The 23342-nt window shown below is 40.5% G+C and overlaps 1 protein-coding gene across 5 annotated transcripts in view; it reads left to right on the top strand.

The window, feature by feature from the left end:
* Window positions 1-23342, top strand: part of NFATC1 (nuclear factor of activated T cells 1) — a 359353-nt gene that overhangs the window by 252508 nt on the left and 83503 nt on the right. For 4 of the 5 annotated variants that reach the window (XM_029590832.1, XM_029590829.1, XM_029590835.1 and 1 more), the window contains one exon: window positions 1823-2512. In XM_029590832.1, the coding sequence (XP_029446692.1) occupies window positions 1823-2512 (690 nt within the window). The remainder of the gene's footprint in view (window positions 1-1822; window positions 2513-23342) is intronic. The other variant, XM_029590833.1, reaches the window with a different exon arrangement.

The raw sequence follows: 23342 nt of genomic DNA, 5'->3' as shown, positions 1-23342 counted from the left end.
TCTTCCACTGCATTCCCAGCTGGCTCGGGGAACAGAGTGCTGACCCAGGAATTAAAATCCAGATAGTCCATGCGGTTCTGCTGCTCAGTGCTGCCACTGAGCCAGCTTCGGGAATGTTAATGGCCTTTAACATGAAGGAACACCGCTACTCTTATATTATAGTTAATGGTGGTCTAAGTGTGGCTTGTTTGGGTGGCTTAGGGTTATCAGTTGACTTAAATGTTTTTCAGGACAGACTGTCCCAGATCTGCTTTTAACCCCCTGCATGCATGGACCTGTCTTCCTGCTGTTCTTAGGGAAATCCAGCACTGCAAGTGCATACATAGAAAACCAGGGTCAGATCCTGAAATATTGAAGCCAGTTGTTGTTACAGTTATTAGTGGTTGCTAAATGCAAAATAGCATCTCATTGAAAAAGATGACTCCTATTTACAATTGGCTGAGAAGAGCTATTGTTATCTGGTATATGGAAAACTGACTGCTGAACTGAAATAAAATGTAGCTGTTTATGGGAATTTGGCAAACATTCATTGACTGTTAAGGATTAGATAAATAAGAATCAGTTTAATGTCCATTGTCCATTGCCTACTGGCATTGTTTAATTTAATTTTTATTTGCTTTAAATGGGTAAGAACCATGTGAACATTATTTCACAGGTTTGAAAAATAGATTGTGATTAATTGCAATATGTAAATCTTTATATGTTGACACTGATATCTGTATTTCCATGATATATAAAAATAAAGTTTACAAAATGGAGCCAGATGATGATTCTAGTGTGTGTGTCCACCAATCACATTTACATGAGTTTTGCTCATCCTTTCTCAGACAGGATTCAGATTATTATTATTACTATTATTTTATTTTGGCTGCTGTTGACAAGATTTTGTACTCTTGCTTTTCTCCTTCCAGATCTTCTCTCCCTCCATAACACTGCAACCATCGTCTCCCCTCCACTCCCACCCTTATATACACATGCACTGAATCACTAGTTGCAATGCCTTTGATTCTGATTGACTAATGAGAGGTACTGCAGTTGACTGTGCTGATTTAGTGCAGTGTATGAAAGATAGTTGCAGAACAGCAGGAGCTCTTGATGGTTCCTTGGTGGGTTGAATCTGTGTTCACTCTGCATTTCGTGGACCATATCCAGCCAGTGGGTTAAATACTTGACATCCCTCTCTTCATCTGTGCAACTCATATCATATGGAAAAAAAGAGCAGTACTAAGCTTTAAAACAGAGAGATGGAGGGTGAGGCACAGTAATGAGACACAAATAGAAAATAAATGTAATCTTGAAAAGTCCAGTCTTCACAAACTCTTGTCCTTAATATGCTTTTTAAACTGGTAGTGTTTCTGTTTAATTTCGGTTGTACTCTAAAAACTAAACCAGTCGTGCCTTATTATATCTCTGGTTTACCAAAAGCACAGACATTTATCAAATGGGCCATAAGATGCAGCAGCATATCCAAGTAAAGAATTTTTTGCTTTGATTACTACAAATCCATGGAGCCCTTGGGTCCAAAGCTTCTTCTGCAGCATGGCTATTTGCAAATAGATTTTTATAGCACATTAGTGCTGGAAGAGAGTCCAAAGAAAATAGTCTTTTTGCAATATTAGAACCAGCTGTGACTTTCTTACGCTGATGACTCATTCATTTGCTGTTTTTTGTTTTTTTTTTTATTGGGTGGGAGAACTAGGCGAAAGACAGAGTCTTATTCAAAATGTTGTTTATTTTGCAAAGGGTAACCTAGCCACAAGCCAACTTGATCATACCAATATGCGACTCATGTTTATTTAAATTTTTTTTTTTGTTTTAACAGTTCCAATTATAAAAACAGAACCCACTGATGATTATGAGCCTGCTCAAACCTGTGGACCACTGAACCAAGGATTAAGTTCTCTTTCTAAGCCATACTACAGCCAGCAGATCATGATGCCTCCCGATCCTGGTTCATGCCTTGTGGCTGGCTTCACTTCCTATCAGCAGAGAAACACTGTGATGTCATCCTCTCCCACCTCAAGCCCCAAGCTACATGATCTCTCACCATCTGCTTTTGGCAAATGCATCACGAATCCAGGCCACAGTCAGCTAGGACTTCAGCAGCCCCCTGGAGGTATCCCCACTCTACAGGAAGTGCCAAGGTCTATAGTTGTGCACCCAAGTTCTCCAGATCAGTCATCTCACATCATGCTGCAGCCGCAGGTGAGTCAACATCTGAGCAGTAGCTGTTCCCTTGGTTACCAACAAACGCTCTATCCCAACAGTCCCTCTTCTCCAGTGCCATCTGTTACCCAAGAGCCAACCTATTTGCAGTCCTGCAGTCCAACTCACTCATCTATCATGGGTCAACAGCAGCACCAACCGCAGAAGGTTCAAAGAAATGATTCTCCAACAAATCAACCACTGTCATTGCCAGAGTTGCATGAGGACAGTAATCATAATTTGACCCCTATTCCTGTAACGATCAAGCGAGAACCTGAAGAATTGGACCAGTTATACCTGGATGATGGTAAGTGTTCCACAGCTGTAGAGGTTTGCATTCAACCATGTTGCTGTTTCAGTGAGTTCTTTTTAATCACATAAGAGTTCTGGATGAGGAATATGCAAATTAACAGCATTGTGGAATCATGCAGAATTTAAATAAAAGAGCCTTAATTTTGTTTGTAATAATAAGACCGTGTATTTTAAGCATTCAGGGCCATTAGTGACAATGGAACTAGCTGCATGACCAATAGCTACACTGCAGAAATCATAACCATATGCTCTTAGCTCATACTTGTGCCAGTGATCTGATGAAGTCTGAGTGGAACTGCAGTGAAACACATTTAACACTGTCCTGCTTATAATCTAGTGAAGCTCCATATGCCCAAACCCACTAACTGGAATTAAACCATAAAATGCTTAGCTTAGCTGACAAAGTGTAAATCAACAACTGAGGTATTTTCTTAACCATGGCATGCTAGTCTGCAGACTCGTGGTATCTTTCTAATGCCTGCACTACTTTTCTTGTCAGTTAATGAGCTCTAGCGGTAGCTAATTTTAGATGTTTTTAAACACAATATCATATTGTACATATACAATGCTAAAAACAAACCCTATGATGAACTTGTCAGACTTTGGTTTCAAAAGATGTATTAGTTATACTTAATGAAAGGGTAATGTGAAATCTGATTATTTGACCTTGCTGAACTGCGATTTTAGCAGTAACTACTAAGTATCACAGAAATACTTTGAGGCCAGTATTCAAAAGTTTAGGAGCTAGGTGCCTAAGTTAAGCACCTGTTTTTATCCAAATTTAGGTGCTTAATTTTTCAGGTGATTAGAATTTTAAAACTTAGGGCCTAGATTTAGGGTCCTACATTAGATGCCTAGCACTGAAAATCAGTACGAGGCATCTAACATTGTTTCCTTGCCTTAATTCCAAACCTGTAGCCACCCACTTTTCAGGTCCTAAATTTAGGGACACAGCCCTAGTACATTTTCAAAAGGGCTGATTTAGGAGCGAAACTCTAAAAGTTAGGAGGTCCATATTCAGTCACTATCCAGATAGCAAAGTTAGCCAGATAAACTTATCTGGCTAACTTTGGAGGTATATTCAATAGTGCAGTCGCACTACTGAATATATCTGACTAACTTTAAGACTGCTCTTTGGCCCATCCATTCTTAGCCGGCTAACTCCACTCCTCCCAGTTATGCCCTTGGAACGCACCTAAATTCTAGCTGGCCAACTTGCTAACTGCCTAAATTATAGCCGGCTAAGTTCCCAAATATTCATTTAACCCGATAAGTTCTGAATTATCCATCTAATTTCTGCTGAATATGGATCTCTGGAAGCCTAAACCCATTGAAAATGGATCCCTTTGTACCTTAGTCTTAATGTTGAAAAGAATTATAATTTAACGTAACATATTAGAGTCTATATGAAAAAGAAATGCCTTTAAAATGCCTGCATTCAAACTAATTAGTGCTGTGGAACATTAGAATGGTATTGTCTTTCAGAGAAAATTATAAGAAAAGACAATTCATTGTACTTTTTTTTTTTGAGGTAGTAAAACATTCTATTTAAAACAGAAATGACACTCATTGAATTAGGAGGAAAACCTGAATATTACTGTGCGAATTTGAAATAGTAAGATTAAGCTCTTAGCTTTTCATTACTAGTCAGGAATAAACTTTCTATTTTTAATAGAACTGGTATGAAATGGCATTGTAGAGAAGTCTGAGGAATTTTCCTTATTAAGCGCTCAAATTCATTAAAGTGTTACGTTGGCGTTCCAAGAAATATTCCTAATTATAAAACCTCAGTTTGTTAGTTTTGTAGGACGGTTTTCTGCTTTGCCAAAGGTACTTTATGTTGAAGTCAATGAGGTATTTATTAAAGAACAGCATTAAGATTTTCCTGTTGCATGCAGATACCTGAATAGGATGTACAGCTAGGTTGGTAAAAGAATTAATTAGTTATCCCAGGGGTAAAATTAAATACAAAAAATGTATTCAACAGCTGAGGCCTGAAATATGAATTCTGGTACTCCGCCCAGTCTTTGCTGTTCTCTCCAGTAGGTAAGTTGACATAGTAACATAGTAAATGTTGGCAGAAAAAGACCCAAGTGGTCCATCCAGTCTGTCCAGCAATCCTTTTTTTTTTTTGGTTTATTCTTAGAGTAATTGCTGCTCTGTGCAGGTTATGTCAGTCAACATGGGTTACCCTTTCTTCCTTTCCATCATTTAGCCAGTAAGAATCCTCTATGTTTATTTCATGCCTTTTTGAACTCCATTACTGTCTTTATCCTCCCTACCTCTTCTGGGAGGGCGTTCTAATTACCCACCACACTTTCTGTGAAGAAATACTTCCTGATGTTGGTCCTGACTCAACCCACTTGGAGCTTCATGTTAAGACCCCTTGTTCTATAGTTTTCTTTCCATCATAAAAGGTTTGATTCCTATGCATTATTAATAACTTTTAGGTATTTAATAGTCTGTGCCAGATCACTGTGTCCTTCAGTGTAGACATATTTATGTCCTTCGGTCTCATCTCATAACTCTTTTGGAGCAGACCCATACCATTTTGGGTGTCTTTCTCTGGACTGCTTTCATCCTTTCTCTATCCTTTTTGAGATGCCATCTCTAGAACTGAGCACAGTACTCCAGATGAGCCTTCCCCTTTTTCCTGCTGGTTGTGCCTCTCTCTATGCAGCCCAGCATCCCCCTGGCTTTAGCTGCCTTCAGGCCATCATACACTATCACCCCAAGGTCTGTCTCCCAATCTGTGCGCATCGGACTTTTGCCCCCACAACATGTACAGTTCCTTTTGATTTTTGTACCCCAAATGAATGACGCTGCACTTCTTTGTTGACTCTGAATTTCTAAACCTTCGACCACTCTTCAAGTTTCACTAGATCACTTTTCATTCTCTCTACTCCTTCAGGTATGTCCACTTTGTTGCATATCTTAGTGTCATCCACAAAAAGAAATTTTTTTCCTCCTAACCCTTCTGCGGTATCATTCACAAAGATATTGAACAGAATTAGTCCCAGAACCGATCACTGAGGCACACCACTTATCACTCTTCCTTCCTCAGAGTAGGTTCCATTTCTGTCAGTCAACCAATTTCTGATCCATTCCCCCACCTTAGGACCCATTCCCAAGCTTCAATTTATTCATGAGCCAGCTATATGGGACAGTATCAAATGCTTTGCTGAAATCCAGATAAATCACATCATGTACTCCCTTAATCAAATTCTCTTGTCACCCAATCAAAAAAGTCAATCAGATTTGTCTGACATGGTTTTCCTCTGGTTAAAACCATGCTGGTGCATCATTCAACCCACTGCATTGGAGATAGTTCCCTACTTCTCCTTCAGAAGCATCTTAATTAGTTTACTCACCACGTGGTAAGACTAATCGGCCTGTAGTTTCCATGCTCCTCCTTACTACCATTTTTGTGAAGCAGGGCTGCCACCAAACTTACTCCAGTATTGTGGATTTCATGGATCTGTTGAACAGGACTTTCAGCAGATCTGTCAGCATCTCTGTGAGTTCCTTCAGTACACTGGGAGGTATCTAATCCAGTCCCATAGCCTTATCCACTTTTAGTTTCGCTAGGTCCACCCAAACACACTCTTTCGTAAATGGTGTTTTATCTACCCCACTCCCATCCCTGCTCTTACCAACCAGCAAACGGTCCTTCCCCAAGGTCATCTTTAGTGAACACCAAAATGAAGTGTTTAATGCTTCTGCCTTTTCTTCATCTTTCTCCACACAATTACCCTTGTCTCTTTTCAATTTTACAATACCACTTCTGGCCCGTCCTTCGTTCTCTGATGTATCTCAAATGTTTTTTCACCTCATTTTACCTCTTTGGTAATACTGTTTTCTACTCAAACTATTGCCATCCTGAATACTTTTCTCGTCTTTTTTCAGTTTCACCAGATATTCTTCCCTGTGAGCCTTTTTTTTTTGTGTTCCTTTGTACTTTTTGAATGCTGGTCTTTTTGTCTTTATTTTTTCAGCCACCTCTTTAGAAACCATATAGGTTTCCTTTTCTTCTTAATTGTATTCACTTTTCTTACATAAAGATTTGTTGCATTTGTTACAGCTCCTCTAATTTAGCTCACTGCTGTTCCACTTCTCTTATCTCCTCCCAGCCTTCTAGCTCCTCCTCAATGTACTTCCTCATTTTAACAGTCTGTATTTCTGAAATCCATGATTTTGATCTACATGTGATTTCTCTCCATCTTAATCTCTATGCCATCTGATGATCACTGGCATCCCCCCAGACATTAGAGATACTGTTTCCATTTGTGAGCACCAGGTCCAGTATTGCTCCTCCCTTCGGGGGTTGCGTAACCGTTTATCTACGCAGAGCCCCTTGACAGGCATCCGCAGTCTTCCTACAGATTCTGCAGCAGGGATGCGCCAATCTGTGTCTGACAGATTAAAATCTCCAATGAGCAACACTTCTTACACATGTTTTGGATGACTTCGTCCAATGTTCTGTCCAGTTCTTCTGTGTGAGTCAGAGGCCTGTAGCCCAAACCATTGTATTTATTTTTTTTTTTTAAGACAGCCCAAAGTGCTTCTTCCTTCCCATACATCCCCTGCATTTCAGTTACTAGGATATTGTTTTTTACGTAATGAGCTGCTACTCCTTCAGGTCCTTGCCTTGAAGACTTCAAAAGGTCCTTGCCTTGAAGCCATTCAAAAAGAAAAACCAGTGATAGAGAATGAAGTGGAGGCACAAGAGACGGCAATACTCTTATGGGGTAATTTTCAAAAGGATTTATATGCTTAAAGCTGAGTTTTACATATGTGAATGCATTTTTTGCCACTAATTGGGCTTTTAAAATTTGATATGATAGTATGTTACATTTACATTCACAAGTCCTTTGAAAATTACCTCCTTAATTTCCAGCTTGGTTATAGAATATTGGGAAGCGCAAACTGCATCAGAAAATGAGTTATATAGAAGTGATTATATGTTAGCTTTTTGGGTACCTGCAGGTTGTGCATTTCTCACTCATATCTCAATGGCCCATCATTCTCAGGACCAACAGCACAACATTGAATTGTCAAGAATTGATACCTCAATTAAATATTGAGATCCAAAGTGAAGCCATGCTGCTTTCTGGCACTGTCAGAGTCCCCAGCCCTGACACCTCCATCTGTGACCTGAAGAGACTCAAAACAGGTAGGAGAGGGGGAAGAAGAGGCTGAGAGGGATTCCTTCTTGGGTGGGAGAAAGGCGAAGTATCCTACATTTTACCAAAGCTCAGGATCTTTTTTCCCTAGCAGTGAAAGGCATCCCAGAGCAAGTGACAGCTGTCTGCAGTCACTCCTCACTGCTGGTGGCTCAGCTTTATCTTTCCATACCAATAAAAAAAAACAAACCACTGGATAGAGATTCTTCCACACCCACATGTCAACAGTGAGCATTCTGAGGCATGGATTCTCCCACTTTGTAGACAACCACCAGACGGAGACTCTACCACTCCTGGCCTGCAGCCAAGCTTCTTGGTAGAGAGGCTGGATGGAGCTGGAGTCCAGGTACTGCTCTGGTCTATCTATACATTTTCTCCAATTTTTTTTTTTTTTATTTGGTGGGTTTTTTATACCATCATTCGGCAGTGCCATCATAACAAATAAGTCACTGCCACTGCCAGGGAGCTATTTTGACTGAATTAGACAGAAGTCTGAAGCTTGGGGGGTGTGTCCCAGGATGCTGTGCATGAGCTTACTTCTCACAGGTAGCTGCTGCAGGACAGGGAGGGAAGAGAGCAGGCAGAGTTTGGAGTAGGGAACAGAGATTAGTGGCTGCTGTTCTGGATTAGTGGCAGGAGTCCAACAAGTTGAAACCAAAGCTTAGCAAAATTCAAACAATCGGAAAAGAAACAGAAGCCCGAATTTGCAAGAAGGACATACACTTGGTAATCCTGCATGTATAGCCTCATTCAGAAGAGTCCCTGCACTATTCTAAGAGGTGATACTACTGAAGTGTACGGGGTGCTTGACTTGATTGGAGAGAGGAGAGTGTGGTTGTCTCCTCTATGAAGATTTCACCCATGCAGTGAGGGTGAACTGAAAAGTAAGCTATACTGAAAGGGACTAAATCTTGGGATATGCTGCTTATTAAGCCAGTGAATCTGTTTAGTATTTATTTACATATTTATTTAGATTTGATCACCCAGCAAATACAATTGACAATGTATATTGCCTGGCTCACCCAACTAGGCATTCAAGCACTGTTTAAATGAAAGCATGAAAAAATATCAATACACAATAGTTCAAAATACAAATATATATAATTTGGAATTAAATAACTAAAACCAGATTTTAAAAATACAAACCATAAATTGCACAACTAAATACTAGCATTTATATAATCTTCTAAATTAAATTGCAATGGCTATTGCCCAATAATCAGAGCCACTCAAAATAAAGTGTTAAAAAAATAAATTTGCATTAGGAAACAAGCCCCGCAAAACTAAGGGAGAGCTAAACCTGTAAATCCTTCTACATGGTAAATACTAGAAAGCCACTATCTTATATAATCAGATTCCTCTTCATAATGATAAAATCAGAAGCTTTCTGAAATAAATATGCTTTTATCAGTCTAAAATGAAAGTAGTTATTGTCAAATCACAACTCCATTCCAGAGAGTAGGCCATTCCAGAGAGTAGGATGCCATATTACTAAAGGCACTCATTCTAGTTTTCACTAATCTATATTTTTTAAAAGATGGAATAATAAAAGGCCTTTCATCTGTAGAACATAAATACTGCCCTGGACATAACTATACATCAAGGTGGCCAAAACAGGTGTAAAATGATCCCTGATGTGACTGCCCGAAAATAACATTGCCTACTGCATTCTGGATCAACTGGAACTAGTGAATGCTTTTTAAAGGAGAACTCACCAGCAGAGAATGACAAGAATCTAATAAAGAAAGAGCAAGAGACTGCATTACTGTTTTCAGCTGACTATCAAAAAGAAAATATTTCAGCAAACCAACCAACCACAATTTAAACCACGCTTTTTGGCAAACTGATGAGATTTAAGCATCAACGATAAACTCAGGATCAATAATTAATCTGCCCTTCCCCCATAGACTTTTAACATGGGCTTTTAGAAGCAGAGTAATTCCATCCAGATAGATCTGCCAACCAATGATGGTTCAGCATTGATGATCCAGAAAATTTCAGTCTTTGCAGCATTTAAAGCTAGCTTATTCTTTCTCAGTTGGATGAGTTCCAAGAGGTTAGTGGGTTTACTGGATATTTGGGTTCAGTGAGATTTTTCTTTGTGCTGATCCTAGAATTTATTGGGGTCGAGAAGGTATAATGCCACTAGTTTCCTGCATTCCTGTAGACTGATGCAGGAAAACATAAGCTGTCCAAATGTAGATGATTTGATGAAGGCTGAATTCAAGGAACAGATGTTTACTTTCCACCAACTAACTATAACCTCTCTCAAGCATGCTATCTAGGTCCCTGCTTCTTCTCTAAAGTCCTGTCAGGCTCATAACATAGGTAGTAATGACACCCCTTCCACATCCTCCTGCAAGCACAGCATTTCACAAAACCACACAATTATCACAGACACTATGTAGTGGAATATTGGCAGGACTGCTGCTTTATTACAATGGCTTTACAACATAAATTTCCTTTGTGTGCCTAAGTCAAAAGCTAGTGCTTTAAACTTATTATCTTTCTAGGGGCTGCCTCTTTACTGCCCTCCATGGGACTAGCTGGGCCATCTGCTTTGGGCTTGGACATCTTAACTGGCTTACCTAACCATGTTTCCTTTTGGAGGAATCAACCCTCTAAGTTAGCTAATGATGATATGATACCACCCTCCACCTTGTCACTCCTTCCATCAGCAGACCCTCTGTCCTGGCAATCCCATGGAGTTAGGTCCATTGTTTCCCAACAGCACTTCCTGAATCATTAACGTGGTCACCGCATCATAGAGAGCAGTGCCCCATTTGCTCTATGACCCACGCACATAACTGAAGCCTGTGCCCTAGGCCATCCCCAAAGTGGCCTGAATTGCTGCCTGCAATCTGGGCTCCATCATAGCATATGAACCGCAAGCCAATCCACCCGTTGACTTCTTTTTTTTTTTACAGCCTTATTCACAATTTCTTGGGTTGCCAGTGCCATCTGAAGATAATGTTGAACCACAGCCAGCTTGTGACCTGAAATAGCACCCACAGTCCTTCCTTTCTAATAAGTTGGATGCAGATAATTGCCACCAAGTACACACTGAAAACATTGGGCCATGCTTGGGTGTCTGCTTCCACAAGAGAGGAACCAGCTACTCCCATCTCATCCTACATTGGTCCACCCATGTGACCTGGACTCACTTTGTCACTATTTTGTGTGGTCTCTCTGAGGTCCATTTTCCAGCCCACATGATGAACTTGATTGATCTGTGCCAGCTTCACCTACTGCCATGGGAAATCTGTTAGTGAGCAAAAGAAAAATCTTTCCCATCTGCTCAAAAAATGTGTAGACTACTAAATGCCACTGGCTAAGCCTATAATAGAATCTGATGAAACCCCCACTCATATGCACTAGTTTCTGCACCTACCTGTAAGGGATGTGTGCCGAAACTACCATTATGCCTTCTGGTGGCAGTAAGGCAACCATAAATTAGAATCTGGTGGGTGAGTGTTGAAACATCATCCAGTTTTAATCTCCTTGCAGCTGCAGGGCTGAATAATCCTTTGTGTTCTGGAGTAGGGATATGGTCATATGCCTGACAGTCTAAAAATTAAGTGTGCCCCTTGACCTACTTGGTTCACCTTGGGTCTGTGGATCCTTACATATAACCTGTCTCCCTGTACAGTGATATTGTCAGTCAGAGCACTATCCTGGCCTATTCCCTGATCTCACGAAGACCACCAACTTGGCCTTATTTAATGCGCTGCACTTAAGAAAATTGCAAAACAGGGCCATCTCAAATGGGAATGGCATACCCTCAGCAGTGCTTACAAAAGATCAAGTAGGATATTGTGTGCAATCAGGAAATCTCCATTTGAGCACCAGGTCCTTCATCTGTGCTCACCCTGTCATGTATTTCTTGACTAGGAATTATGGAGTCATTCTATCCTAAAACCTTGTAAAAGAAGGTGAAAACCTACTAGAAGGGAGAGTGCTGGCTTCCTAGGCAACCCTTTTCTTTTGGCATGCATTATATATTCAACCACATGGCCCCATTCTGTGTGCTTGGTGACAGTCTTGTCTGTCATAGGAAGCGTTAAATCCTTTGAAAGCATCACTCATAGGCAGTCAAGGTCACCGCAATACCTCCTCTGGTACAGGCACCCCCCCTCCTAGTCCACTTTCAGAAGCAGCTATATGAAGAGAGAGAACTTAAAGCACAAGATGTAATCAGCTATGCCATCCTGCATACCCAGGTCATGCTTTGCTCATACTATAAAGTTTAGTTATGAGCATTAGAGCATGAGTTCTTGCAGAAGGTCTGTAATACGATCTCACTTGGCAATCTGTTGATGACTATCTCAACACACCAAAAAATCACCTTGTATCTGAGTCTTGTGCACCATATCACCATCATTTGACCACAATAAGAAATTCCAAGAAGGTGATGCACCTGTTGGCCCTGCTTCCCACCTATATGTCTAACCAAGGGATATACACCATGTATCCTGACTAAAAACGTTATCGTACTTTTTCCTAGATGTTGTCTGAACAGAGTTCCAGGTTTCTGCTAGACAATGATGGGGCCTGCCATAAGGAAACTCTTTTGTAATTGCTTAAAAGTACTCCCATAAGGCCAGGTCATCCAGTATTGCCCTTGTGACCCTTATGAAGTGATGCTTCAGTCACATTCCTTCTGTGGCCAATGCCATCCTCCTCATGAAAACTTGCCCTAATGGCCATCACCTCGCATGCAAATTTCAGTTAATTTATGAGGGACTACATTTGAAGAGTCACTTTGTTTGCAAACCTTGTCATAGAAACCAGTTCTTCAAACCTCTCTAACTTACCTGTGTAGTGCCTGGACTCCATTATCGCAGGAGTCCAGCACTGTTTTATAGAACATTAGTATTCTAGATGGAGCTTCTCTTCAGTCATGTGCTAAAAGAATGTGAAAAGCTCCTGCCCTTGAGTTGAGACCACTATGAGGTTAGTGCAGTCCAGTGAGATCTCTGGATCGACAAAGTCATTAAGGCAGTATACAATGCTTCAGTTCTCTGTGACCTGGTCCATTACCTAGTTCAATACTGATATGCAAAATTTAAAAAAAAAAGTGGAGGTACCTTAAACAAAATTGGTGAAATCTAAAACACAGATAAAGAGTTATAGTAGACCAGTGGTTTTCAATCTTTTTTCCCATCATGACACACCTTACAGACCACACTCATCTGTGACCACTGCTCATTACAATTCATGGCAGAAATTAAAAAAAAAAAAAGGCCCAATATTGTTTTTATTATTAAGAATGATACAAGGGAAAGATAAGTACTCTGTCGAACAGAAATTGTAAAAATACCAAAACAGCACCAATTTCTAGCACTCAAACAGTAACCACCTTACAAGGCAAAACTGAAAATATTACACCAGGCCTTAAAACACCAATACTCCTCCTATTAGGAAAACGGACCAAGCCAAGCTGCTATAGAGCCCTTCACAGAAATTTCATGGCCAGCAGAATACATCACCTCAGTCAAATAAGAACATGCCATACTGGTTCAGACCAAGGGTCCATCAAGCCCAGCATCCTGTTTCCAACAGTGGCCAATCCAGGCCATAAGAACCTAACAAGTACACAAAAACTAAGTCTATCCCATGTTACTGTTGCTAGTAATAGCAGTAGCTATTTTCAAAGTCAACTTAATTAATTGCAGGTAATGGACTTCTCCTCCAAGAACTTATCCAATCCTTTTTTAAACCCAGCTACACTAACTGCACTAACCACATCCTCTGGTAACAAATTCCAGAGTTTAATCGTGCATTGAGTGAAAAGGAACATTCTCCAATTAGTTTTAAATGTGCCACATGTTAACTTCATGGAATGCCCCTTTAGTCCTATTATCCGAAAGAGTAAATAACACATTCACATTTACCCATTCTAGCCCTCTCATGATTTTAAACACCTCTATCATATCCCCCCTCAGCCGTCTCTTCCCCAAGCTGAACAGCCCTAACCTCTTTAGTCTTTCCTCATAGGGGAGCTGTTCCTTCCCCTTTATCATTTTCAAAACAGCTGATGAGTGGAATATCCAATAATTAAAACTCATATTAAAAATTTCTAGATACCAATAAAATATTTCAAAATAGCAGGCACAAAGACCAATAATGAAAAATAATAAGGATTAAAAAATGCTTTGCTCTGCATACTTGGGAATGTTTGATATCCAGGTGCTTGAGATTGTTTTGAATTAGCAGGAGGAGGGATGGGTTTGCTTGCAACTTTCTCCTCTCTCTCTCTCTCACGCTGGCTCTCAATCACACACTCATACACATGCTCTCTCCCTCTCACTTACATAGGGTCTCAATCATGCACAGATACACATGCTTTTTCTCTCTCATTTATATAGGCTCTTAATCACACATTTACACACATGCTGTCTGATTTTTCACACAGGCTTTCAATCACATACTTACACATACATGCTGTCTCTTTCTCTCACACACACAGACTCTCATTCACACTTTCACACATGCCCTCTGCCTTTCTCTCACTTTTATACACAGGCTCTCAATCACAAACTCATATTCTCTCTCACCTACACCGGCTCTGAGTCCTACAAAGACACACATGCTCTCTCTTACTTATACACACAGGCTCTTAATCATACATACATATGATCTTTCTCACACTAACAGGTTCTCAATCATACATTCATGCTGTCTCTCTCACACACAAAGGATCTCGACTACATATAGGCTCTCAATCACTCACTTATATGCATGCTGTCTCTCTCTCTCTCACACACACACACACACACAGGATCTCAAATACATATGCTTGCTCGCTCGCTCACTCTCTCTCCCCACTGAACTTGCAGCAGCCTCCTCCACTTACAGCCCTTGCGGCCTCGAGAAAGGACTCCCTTCTGCCACGGGGGCTGATGTAGCTCTTCTTGTGCTCCGCACCGTGCTGCTCATTCTTCAGGCCATGCCTCTCTTCTCTTCTTCAGGCCGATGCTGCCCACTATAGCATGGCTCTTCTTCCTGCGTGCATGGCCGCTGCATACCACTTCCTCTTCTGGGCTGCGGGGGGGCGGGAAGAAGAGACCATGCTAATGCCACTGACTCCAGCTCTCCTGCCGCGTTCTGCCCGAGCTATCAGCATTTTAAGTCCGGGCGGAAGATGAGTTCCTATTTTGCTGGGGCAGGGGGAGCAGCTAGCCAGCGGAGGACTGGGAAGTGTGGCGACACACCAGTTGTGAACGCTGTATTAGACGATATTAAGTCCTATAGGAAAGCAATAGATAAGTCTAAAAAAGACAATTACCCTTCAAGGACTGTGTTAGAGAATAATGTCAAAGAAAATTGACTAACAATTAGATTATATAACTCATAAGAAATTAATTTTCAAATTGACGCAGAACTTATTGCCAAATTTAATGAGTTCCAATTAACAAATGATAATAAGGTCTTTAGTATTCTGGTTGGTGCTAAGGTAATGACATTCCCATCATAATTCTCTGTCCATCATAGTTAGTTAAGGCAGCTAATGTAACCTTAGTAGGATAGGTTACTATGGGTAATCAATGTTTATGGGTTACTAGGGTAATCAGTGTTTCTTTGAGAGAAGTGCTTACAACTGCATTGAAAATTGCAACAGTTCAGTCATTGCTCATGAATTCTTCTCCAGAAAATTACAGGCCTGTTTTAAATTTGAATTGTTTGGGGGAAATGAATTGAGAAAACAATGGGATCTCAGTAACAGACCTTTATAGATGAACAGACTGTGATAGGTATTTTCTCATCGGGGTTGTTCGCTGACTGGAAATTTCTAACAGGAGGGGTTGCATATTCCTCTCAGGAGCTCATGCTTCACCAGGAACTAGGCATTCTCCTAGCATAAGCAGGATGGTAGTCCTCACATATGAGTGTTATCATCCGATGGAGCCCGGCACGAAAAACAATTGTCAAAGTTTCTACAAACTTTGACTGGCAGACTGAGCATGCCCAGCCTGCTGCTACTATCTGTGTGTCCATGCAAGGTCCCCCTGCAGTCTCGTCTTTTCTGCAGTGCAGTAGCCTTGCGATTGTGGAGCTCCAAATCCTCAAAAGTGTTGTCTATCTTTTTTGGGGGTTTTCTGCTTCGGGTCTCCCATCGCGTTCGGTTCCTCCGGTAGGTACCCTTGGCTTTTGCCTTAGTTATTTGCAGTCGATTCCCAACTCCTGCACCATGGTGACTGTCATCGACTGTGCGCCATCTTCTTTTTTCGATGGCATCTATGACCAACTTATTTTCAAATTTTCTTAGCCTGTCTTATCAATGTCTTACATTTAACTTGGCAATGCTTATGCTTTATCCTATTTTCTTTTGATGGGTCCTTCTTCCAATTTTTTAACGAAGATCTTTTGGCTAAAATAGCCTCTTTCACCTCACATTTTAGCTATGCCAGCTATTGTTTGGCCTTCCTTCTACTTTTCTTAATGCATGGAATACATCTGGACTGCGCTTCTAAGATGGTGTTTTTTAACAATGTCCACACCTGTTGCACACTCTTAACCTTTATAGCTGCACGTTTTAGATTTTTTTTTTTAACTAATTTTCTCATTTTATCAAAGTTTCCCTTTTGAAAGTTTAGTGCTAGAGCCCTGGATTTACTTACTGTCTCTCTTCCAGTCATTAATTCATATTTGATTATATTATGATCACTTTTGCCAAGCGGCCCCACCACCGTTACCTCTCTCACCAAATCCTGCATTCCACTGAGAATTAGATCTAAAATTGCTCCCTCTCTCGTCGGTTCCTGAACCAGTTGCTCCCTAAAACTGTCATTTATTCCATCCAGGAATTTCATCTTTCTAGCATGTCCTGATGTTACACTTACCCAGTCAATATTAGAGTAATTGAAATCTCCCATTATTACTGCACTACCAATTTGGTTATTTTATCTAATTTTTTTTACCATTTCACTGTCCGTCTCACCATCTTGGCCAGGTGGATTGTAGTATACTCCTATCACTTATACTCTTCCCCAACACACAAGGGATTTCTACCCATAAAGATTTGAATGTGCAAGGATCTTTATTCTGTTGCACTCTATGCCATCCTGGACATAAAGCGCCACCCATCCACCAAGTTGCTCCTCTTTATCATTGTGATACCCTGATATAACACTATCCCATTGGTTATCCTCTTTCCACCATGTCTCTGAGATGCCAATTAAGTCTATATCATCATTCACTGCTATTCACTCTAATTCTCCATCTTACGTCTTAGATGTCAGAACTTTAGCATACAAACATTTCAAAATGTGTTTATTTGTATTAACATTCTGCTTTTCTTTTTTTTTTTTCATGTTTAATCTGTTTATTAGCAATTTTAGAACAGTAGTACAAGTACATAAGAACCATAAAACATTTATATAATACAACACTTTCCTACGTAATTGCTAGAGAAAGAATTGCAAAAAACATAACTTAGGAGGAACTATCCAGATTGTATGGTTCAAATTGAGCATTCAAAAAGGAGGGGGAGTGAAGATGAAGAGAGACAAAGAGAAGGCTGGAAAAATGAGAAAAGTAGAGAGAAAGAAAAGAAAGAACATGGCTATTGATTCCACAGTATTGACCTTTGAGTATAATTATGGTAACGATAAAACATATTCATCTAAAAACTTCCACACTTGAGCCCATTTCACTAGTCTTTTCCATTTAATAGCCATAGCTTTTTCATATTTGTAATATAAGCATACTGAATTCCACTAGAGGTGGTGAGAAAGCAGATCGCTATGTTTCCAGTTTGACATGATGTTGTTCAAAGCTACAACATTCTGCTTTTCAATTGACAAGGATAAATTGAAATCTTTTAGCTCAGGTAAGTCTTTTTAATTATAGGCACATTAACTGCTCTTCTTATTATTGGAACCTCTCTTTTGGGATGCCCTAACTGTAATGTTTCATTAGTATCCTTCGAAGTTACCTCCCTAATAACCATGTGCTGCTGAGCGACTGTCGGCTTTCCCCTTTAATTTAGTTTAAAAGCTGCTCTATCTCTTTTTCTAAAGGTTAACACCAGCAGCCTGGTTCCACCCTGGTTAAGGTGGAGCCCATCCCTTCGAAAAAGACACCCCCCCCCTTCCTCAAAGGGTTCTCCAGTTTGTTACAAAACTGAAGCCCTCTTCCTTGCACCATCGTCTCATCCACGCATTGAGACTCCAGAGCTCTGCCTGTCTCTGGGGACCTGCGCATGGAACAGGGAGCATTTCAGAGAATGCTACCCTGGAGGTTCTGGATTTCAGTTTTCTACCTAAGAGCCTAAATTTGGCTTCCAGAACCTCCCTCCCACATTTTCCTATGTCGTTGGTGCCCACATGTATCACGACAGCCAGCTCCTCCCCATCACTGACTAAAATCCTGTCCAGGTGACAAACACACAAGCTCCTGGTTTTTGCCTGCCTTCTGACTAACTATTTAATACAAAACATACAAACTCCTGGTTTTTGCTTGCCCTCTGACTAGCTATTTAATACAAAACACACAAACTCCTAGTTTATGCCTATCTTCTGACTAGCTATTTAATACAGGCAAACACACTAAATAATATACCCCAATAGTTTACTTCTCCCCAAATCTTTTAAGTTCTAAAATTTTCCCAAGCAGTACTTACCGATTCTCTTCAGCCACCAGCAAAGTGATCCTCTCCTTTCAGTGTTCCCACATTTATAATTTTATTTTTCACATTTTGTTGTAAATACAGTCAACATTCATGGGCTTCTCTGGCAAAAGATTTAGTTGTTTAGAGAAGGCTTTTATGTATGTTTCATTTTTTTTTTCACCTGGTAGCTTCCTCCTGCTCCTTTCAACTATCAGTTTAAGCAGATCCAGGGTGGGGATCTGGAATCATGGGGTAGATTTTCAAGATTTTTTTTTAACCAGGCGAGATGTTTATACTTAATTTTGGAAGTTAGCTGGATAAATCTAAATTGATAACAAAAAAATTTAGTCCTCGCCCTCACGACCAGCTAAATATATACATATTAAATCACAAAGTGCACAAATTTTACTGATCAAAAAAGATGCTGGATCAGAGTTGTAGAGGCAAGATTTTTTAGTCATTGTGGATTTTGAATGCTTCATTTTCTAGCTACCTGGTGATTTGACTTCCTATTTTATATTCCCTCCAAACTTTATTCATTCCAATCATCACAGTAACCGATCTCTGCTGGGGTCCATGCACCAAGGCTCCTTCTGGAATCCTGCAGTCATGAGCCCTAAATCCCAACTACTAGTTATCATTCCTGGGAACTCTACGAATTTGGCCCAGAGATTCTGGAATTCTGAAGGAATTGCTGAGTTACTGGGCCAACCCTGCAAAACTGGGTATGGCAGGGAAGTTACTTACATGATCGAGTAAATTATCTAGGCCCATGCAGGCAGAAAGGAGGAGAAGCATCGGCCTTGAGGGTGGGCAAGAAGAAGAAAGAAGAGACCTGCCAGCCTGTGCGGCCAGGAGAAGGTGGAGAGACAGAGTTTGCCCATATGACTGAAGGAGGATGAGAGGAGTCCTGTATGCCACATGAGCCCAAAGGAAGAAGTTGCAGCTGGTGGGTTCAGAGCAGGAGAGAGAGTGAGTGGGCATGTGAGTATGTGTCAGTGAGAGAGCATGTGTGAGAATAGTGAATGTGCATAATGTGCAATTGAGAATGTATGTGAGAATGAATGTATATGTGTGAGAGTAAACATGTAAATGTATTAGTGTGTGTGTGTATGAAAGAGGAGAATAATTGTGCACATACTGCCTGTACATAAGAACATAAGAAATTGCCATGCTGGGTCAGACCAAGGGTCCATCAATCCCAGCATCCTGTTTCCAACAGAGGCCAAACCAGGCCACAAGAACCTGTCAATTACCCAAACACTAAGAAGATCCCATGTTACTGATGCAATTAATAGCAGTGGCTATTCCCTAAGTACACTTGATTAATAGCAGTTAATGGACTTCTCCTCCAAGAATTTATCCAAACCTTTTTTGAACCCAGCTACACTAACTGCACTAACCACATCCTCTGGCAACCTGGTTCCCCTCCTCCCGTAAATCGACAAACATCTTAGGGTGACTCAACATGAGAAGTTCCCAGATATGCTATGTGTCATCCTTGTATAATGACAAACTTCTCTCTCCTTAAGGGGCTGTGATTGCTGCTTTGTGGCATCCCCTGCTCTAGACCAGGTGGGGGAGTAGAAGGCCTGAGCTGGAGACTGAAACCAGGTCCTTCCACATGGAAGTGCAAAGCACTGCTTTTCAGTCACCAGGCCAGTCCTGCTTTCATGTCTCCAATAACTGAAAAAAAGGTCTCACTAAGCGAGGTCCTGATACAGTCTCACAGAAGGAGTTCATATCCCAGAGAGTGGGGAAACACATGCTGATGTCAATCAGACTGCTCTGTACATTTTGCTAAGTTCATCTTTTTCCATTGTGTCCTTTCTCTCTAAGCAGGACATATGCATCAATCTTGAAAGTCTGAATTCGATTCCATGGTGTTTTTCATCCTTTTTATGTCCATGACAAAATGTTTTGGTTTTTTCCCCTAAAACAGCTATTCCCTTTCTCTGCCTTTTTAATTCCTGGGTCACGCCCATGTTTTCCTCTGTCATCCTGACTTCCTCTCAAGGCTTCACAGTAGGGTTATCAGATGGTTCCAGGTAATTAAGGACATGGGTGACTAAGCCACTTCTGTTGCAGTTGGGGGTGGGTGGGGGTGGGTGGGGGTATTCTCAGCCTGCCCATGATGACCTGGAGCCTCCTAGTAACCCGACTTTACGGTAATGAAGAAGGGACTTGGCAATATGGTTTTCTCAGCTGAAGTGAGACATGAGATTGAATCATCATATGTACCTGCAGTTAGCTGCTGGTAAAAGTCATTTGTAGTTGAGGGCAGCATTCCACTGAGCTGTTCATAGTGTAACGTTTCCTGTGTATGTAGAGAGAGCTGCAGCCTGCTTACCATGTTATTGCTTCTCCTCCTTTCTTCATCCCAGTCACCGATCACTCAAAGTTTGCCTAGCTTTCAGTTTTTGGTTGTGGTCAAGTGTAGAACAAGTCTGGAATGTTTGCCTCATTTTCATTTTCTAAAAACTCCTCAGGGCTTTGGGAGATGCAAAAAATCGAATATTGTGTGTCTGCTCCATAGCAACATAGAGAATAAGACCAAGTGATCATCTTTTTTTTTCCCCTACCTTCATTTTTCTTTACATAGTTTTTAGATATATTGGATAACTATGTAATTTTTTATATATATACTAAAATAGTTCCTGTTTGTGTGTTCAGTAATTATCAGTAATTAATCTTCCTTTTTTTGGGGGGGGGGGGGGGAAGGGGTATTGGATTCTGAAGACAGCCAACGCTGGGCCCCGACTTTCACGGTCTGAGGTATCGATATGCTGACATTAAAGCGCAGGACTGCTTCTATGGCCAAGTCCAAAAGCAAAGGATGTTGAAGCAGCATTGTCTGAATTATACGGAAAGCTGTTTATCATGTAAAAATGTTGCTAGCAAGAATTTTATTATGGGTTTGACAGTTGCTTGGTTTTGATTGTAAGTATTACTATGTAAGTATAATAGACGGCATGAGGGTAACCTGCACAGAGCGGCAGTTACTACCTTTAACATAAGGCTTGGGGGTAACCTGCACAGAGCGGCAGTTGCTACCTTTAACATAAGGCTTGGGGGTAATCTGCACAGAACTGCAGTTACTACCTTTAACATATGGCTTGGGGGTAACCTGTACAGAGTGGCAGTTACTACCTTTAACATAAGGCTTGGGGGTAACCTGCACAGAGCGGCAGTTACTACCTTTATCATAAGGCTTGGGGGTAACCTGCACAGAGCGGCAGTTACTACCTTTATCATAAGGCTTGGGGGTAACCTGCACAGAGCGGCAGTTACTACCTTTAACATAAGGCTTGGGGGTAACCTGTACAGAGCGGCAGTTACTACCTTTAACATAAGGCTTGGGGGTAACCTGTACAGAGCGGCAGTTACTACCTTTATCATAAGGCTTGGGGGTAACCTGCACAGAGCGGCAGTTACTACCTTTAACATAAGGCTTGGGGGTAACCTGTACAGAGCGGCAGTTACTACCTTTAACATAAGGCTTGGGGGTAACCTGTACAGAGCGGCAGTTACTACCTTTAACATAAGGCTTGGGGGTAACCTGCACAGAGCGGCAGTTACTACCTTTAACATAAGGCTTGGGGGTAACCTGCACAGAGTGGCAGTTACTACCATAAGAAACTTGCTGGGCAGATCGGAAGGACCATTTGGTCTGTTTCTGCTGACAAGTCTATGTTTATGTTTACGATTAATGTAACCGAAATAAAACAAACATTATTAAAACAATGAAATTAAAAGGAAAAAGAAATGTGTTTCTGAGCTGTAAAGTAAGATATTTAGCTCCTGTGAGCACCAGCTCGCTGTGGATGATCCTATGGTTATTTGGGTTCTTTAATGGTGTGCTGTAGTATTACTCAAGTTTTAAAGAAAAATGCATACCAAAAAGACACAATTTTTATAGGAATATTACATATTTAGTGATCACATCTGTTTTCTTTATCAGGCTAACAATTTTATGCTTTTCCTCTCCTTTCAAGTTTTTTATTTTTAAGTGTGAAGCTCAAACCACATTCTACAGATAAGCCTGAGGTGTTGCCTGTTTGAACAGTGTTTGCCGCCTCATTGTTTCCTGTAGAAAGAATACCTACTGTAAGAGGGTTTTAGGCTACTGACATTTAAATGCAGACTTTTCTGTGCAGTCGCATCAGGGAACAGAAGTTGCAACAACACGTTTGGACATCATTGTACATTTCTGAGTCTCAAACTAAGTTGGAATGACAAATGAGACTGCTCTTTCTCCTGCTATTCTCTTGTGTTAAAAAATGAATTATTACATTATCCCTAAGGTGCCTAAAATTGTAATGGTGCAGAGGTAAAAACAATGACTCCAGTATGATTTGAAAGAGCGTTCTTTGGTGGGGGTTAAGTTTTTTTTTTGTTTCACAGACTTTTGGATTTTAAAGGAGAGAATGATTGGGAAAATCACATAGCATTTTATTTCATTTTAACGCAGGGCTTCGCACAAGTTTTTATTCTTTTTTTTTTTTCAGATTGTTGCAGGTCTCTTTTTATCTTTATGTATGGTGTAGTTTGTAACGGGAACCCCATCTGAAGATGGGACCTATGTGATCTCACAGGTATCACAACCTGCACACAATTCAAGGGTAACCACTAGAAATCATACATCTCCTTAGAGCCTCGAATGTGATGGAGTTTTTTAAATCTCTTGCATCACCTGCAAAGCCTGGCACAACGATGCTATAACAAGCAGCAGTATTCATGATTGTTTTTTGTTGCACATATAATCACCAATACAGGAAAATAACTTTTTTAGATTTTTTTTTTCCCCCAACTATCTAAGAAAAGATTTTCAAGAAATTGGCTGTGACACACAGGAGAAAATTACTATTTTTTAATTTTACTTTACTTTACATTTGTTGATCGCTGTTGATCAGCAACTTGCAGAAATTTACAAGAACATATTGAAAATACAAAAAAAATTAAAAACAAAATAAATAAAGACAAAACATGGGGATGGCAGTAATGAAAGCCCTTTGTGTATGTAAAATAAC

Source organism: Rhinatrema bivittatum, chromosome 2 (assembly GCF_901001135.1).
Source record: "Rhinatrema bivittatum chromosome 2, aRhiBiv1.1, whole genome shotgun sequence".
NCBI lineage: Eukaryota > Metazoa > Chordata > Amphibia > Gymnophiona > Rhinatrematidae > Rhinatrema > Rhinatrema bivittatum.
The sequence above is the reverse complement of the archived record's forward strand: the minus strand, read 5'-3'. Positions and strand labels throughout refer to the sequence as shown.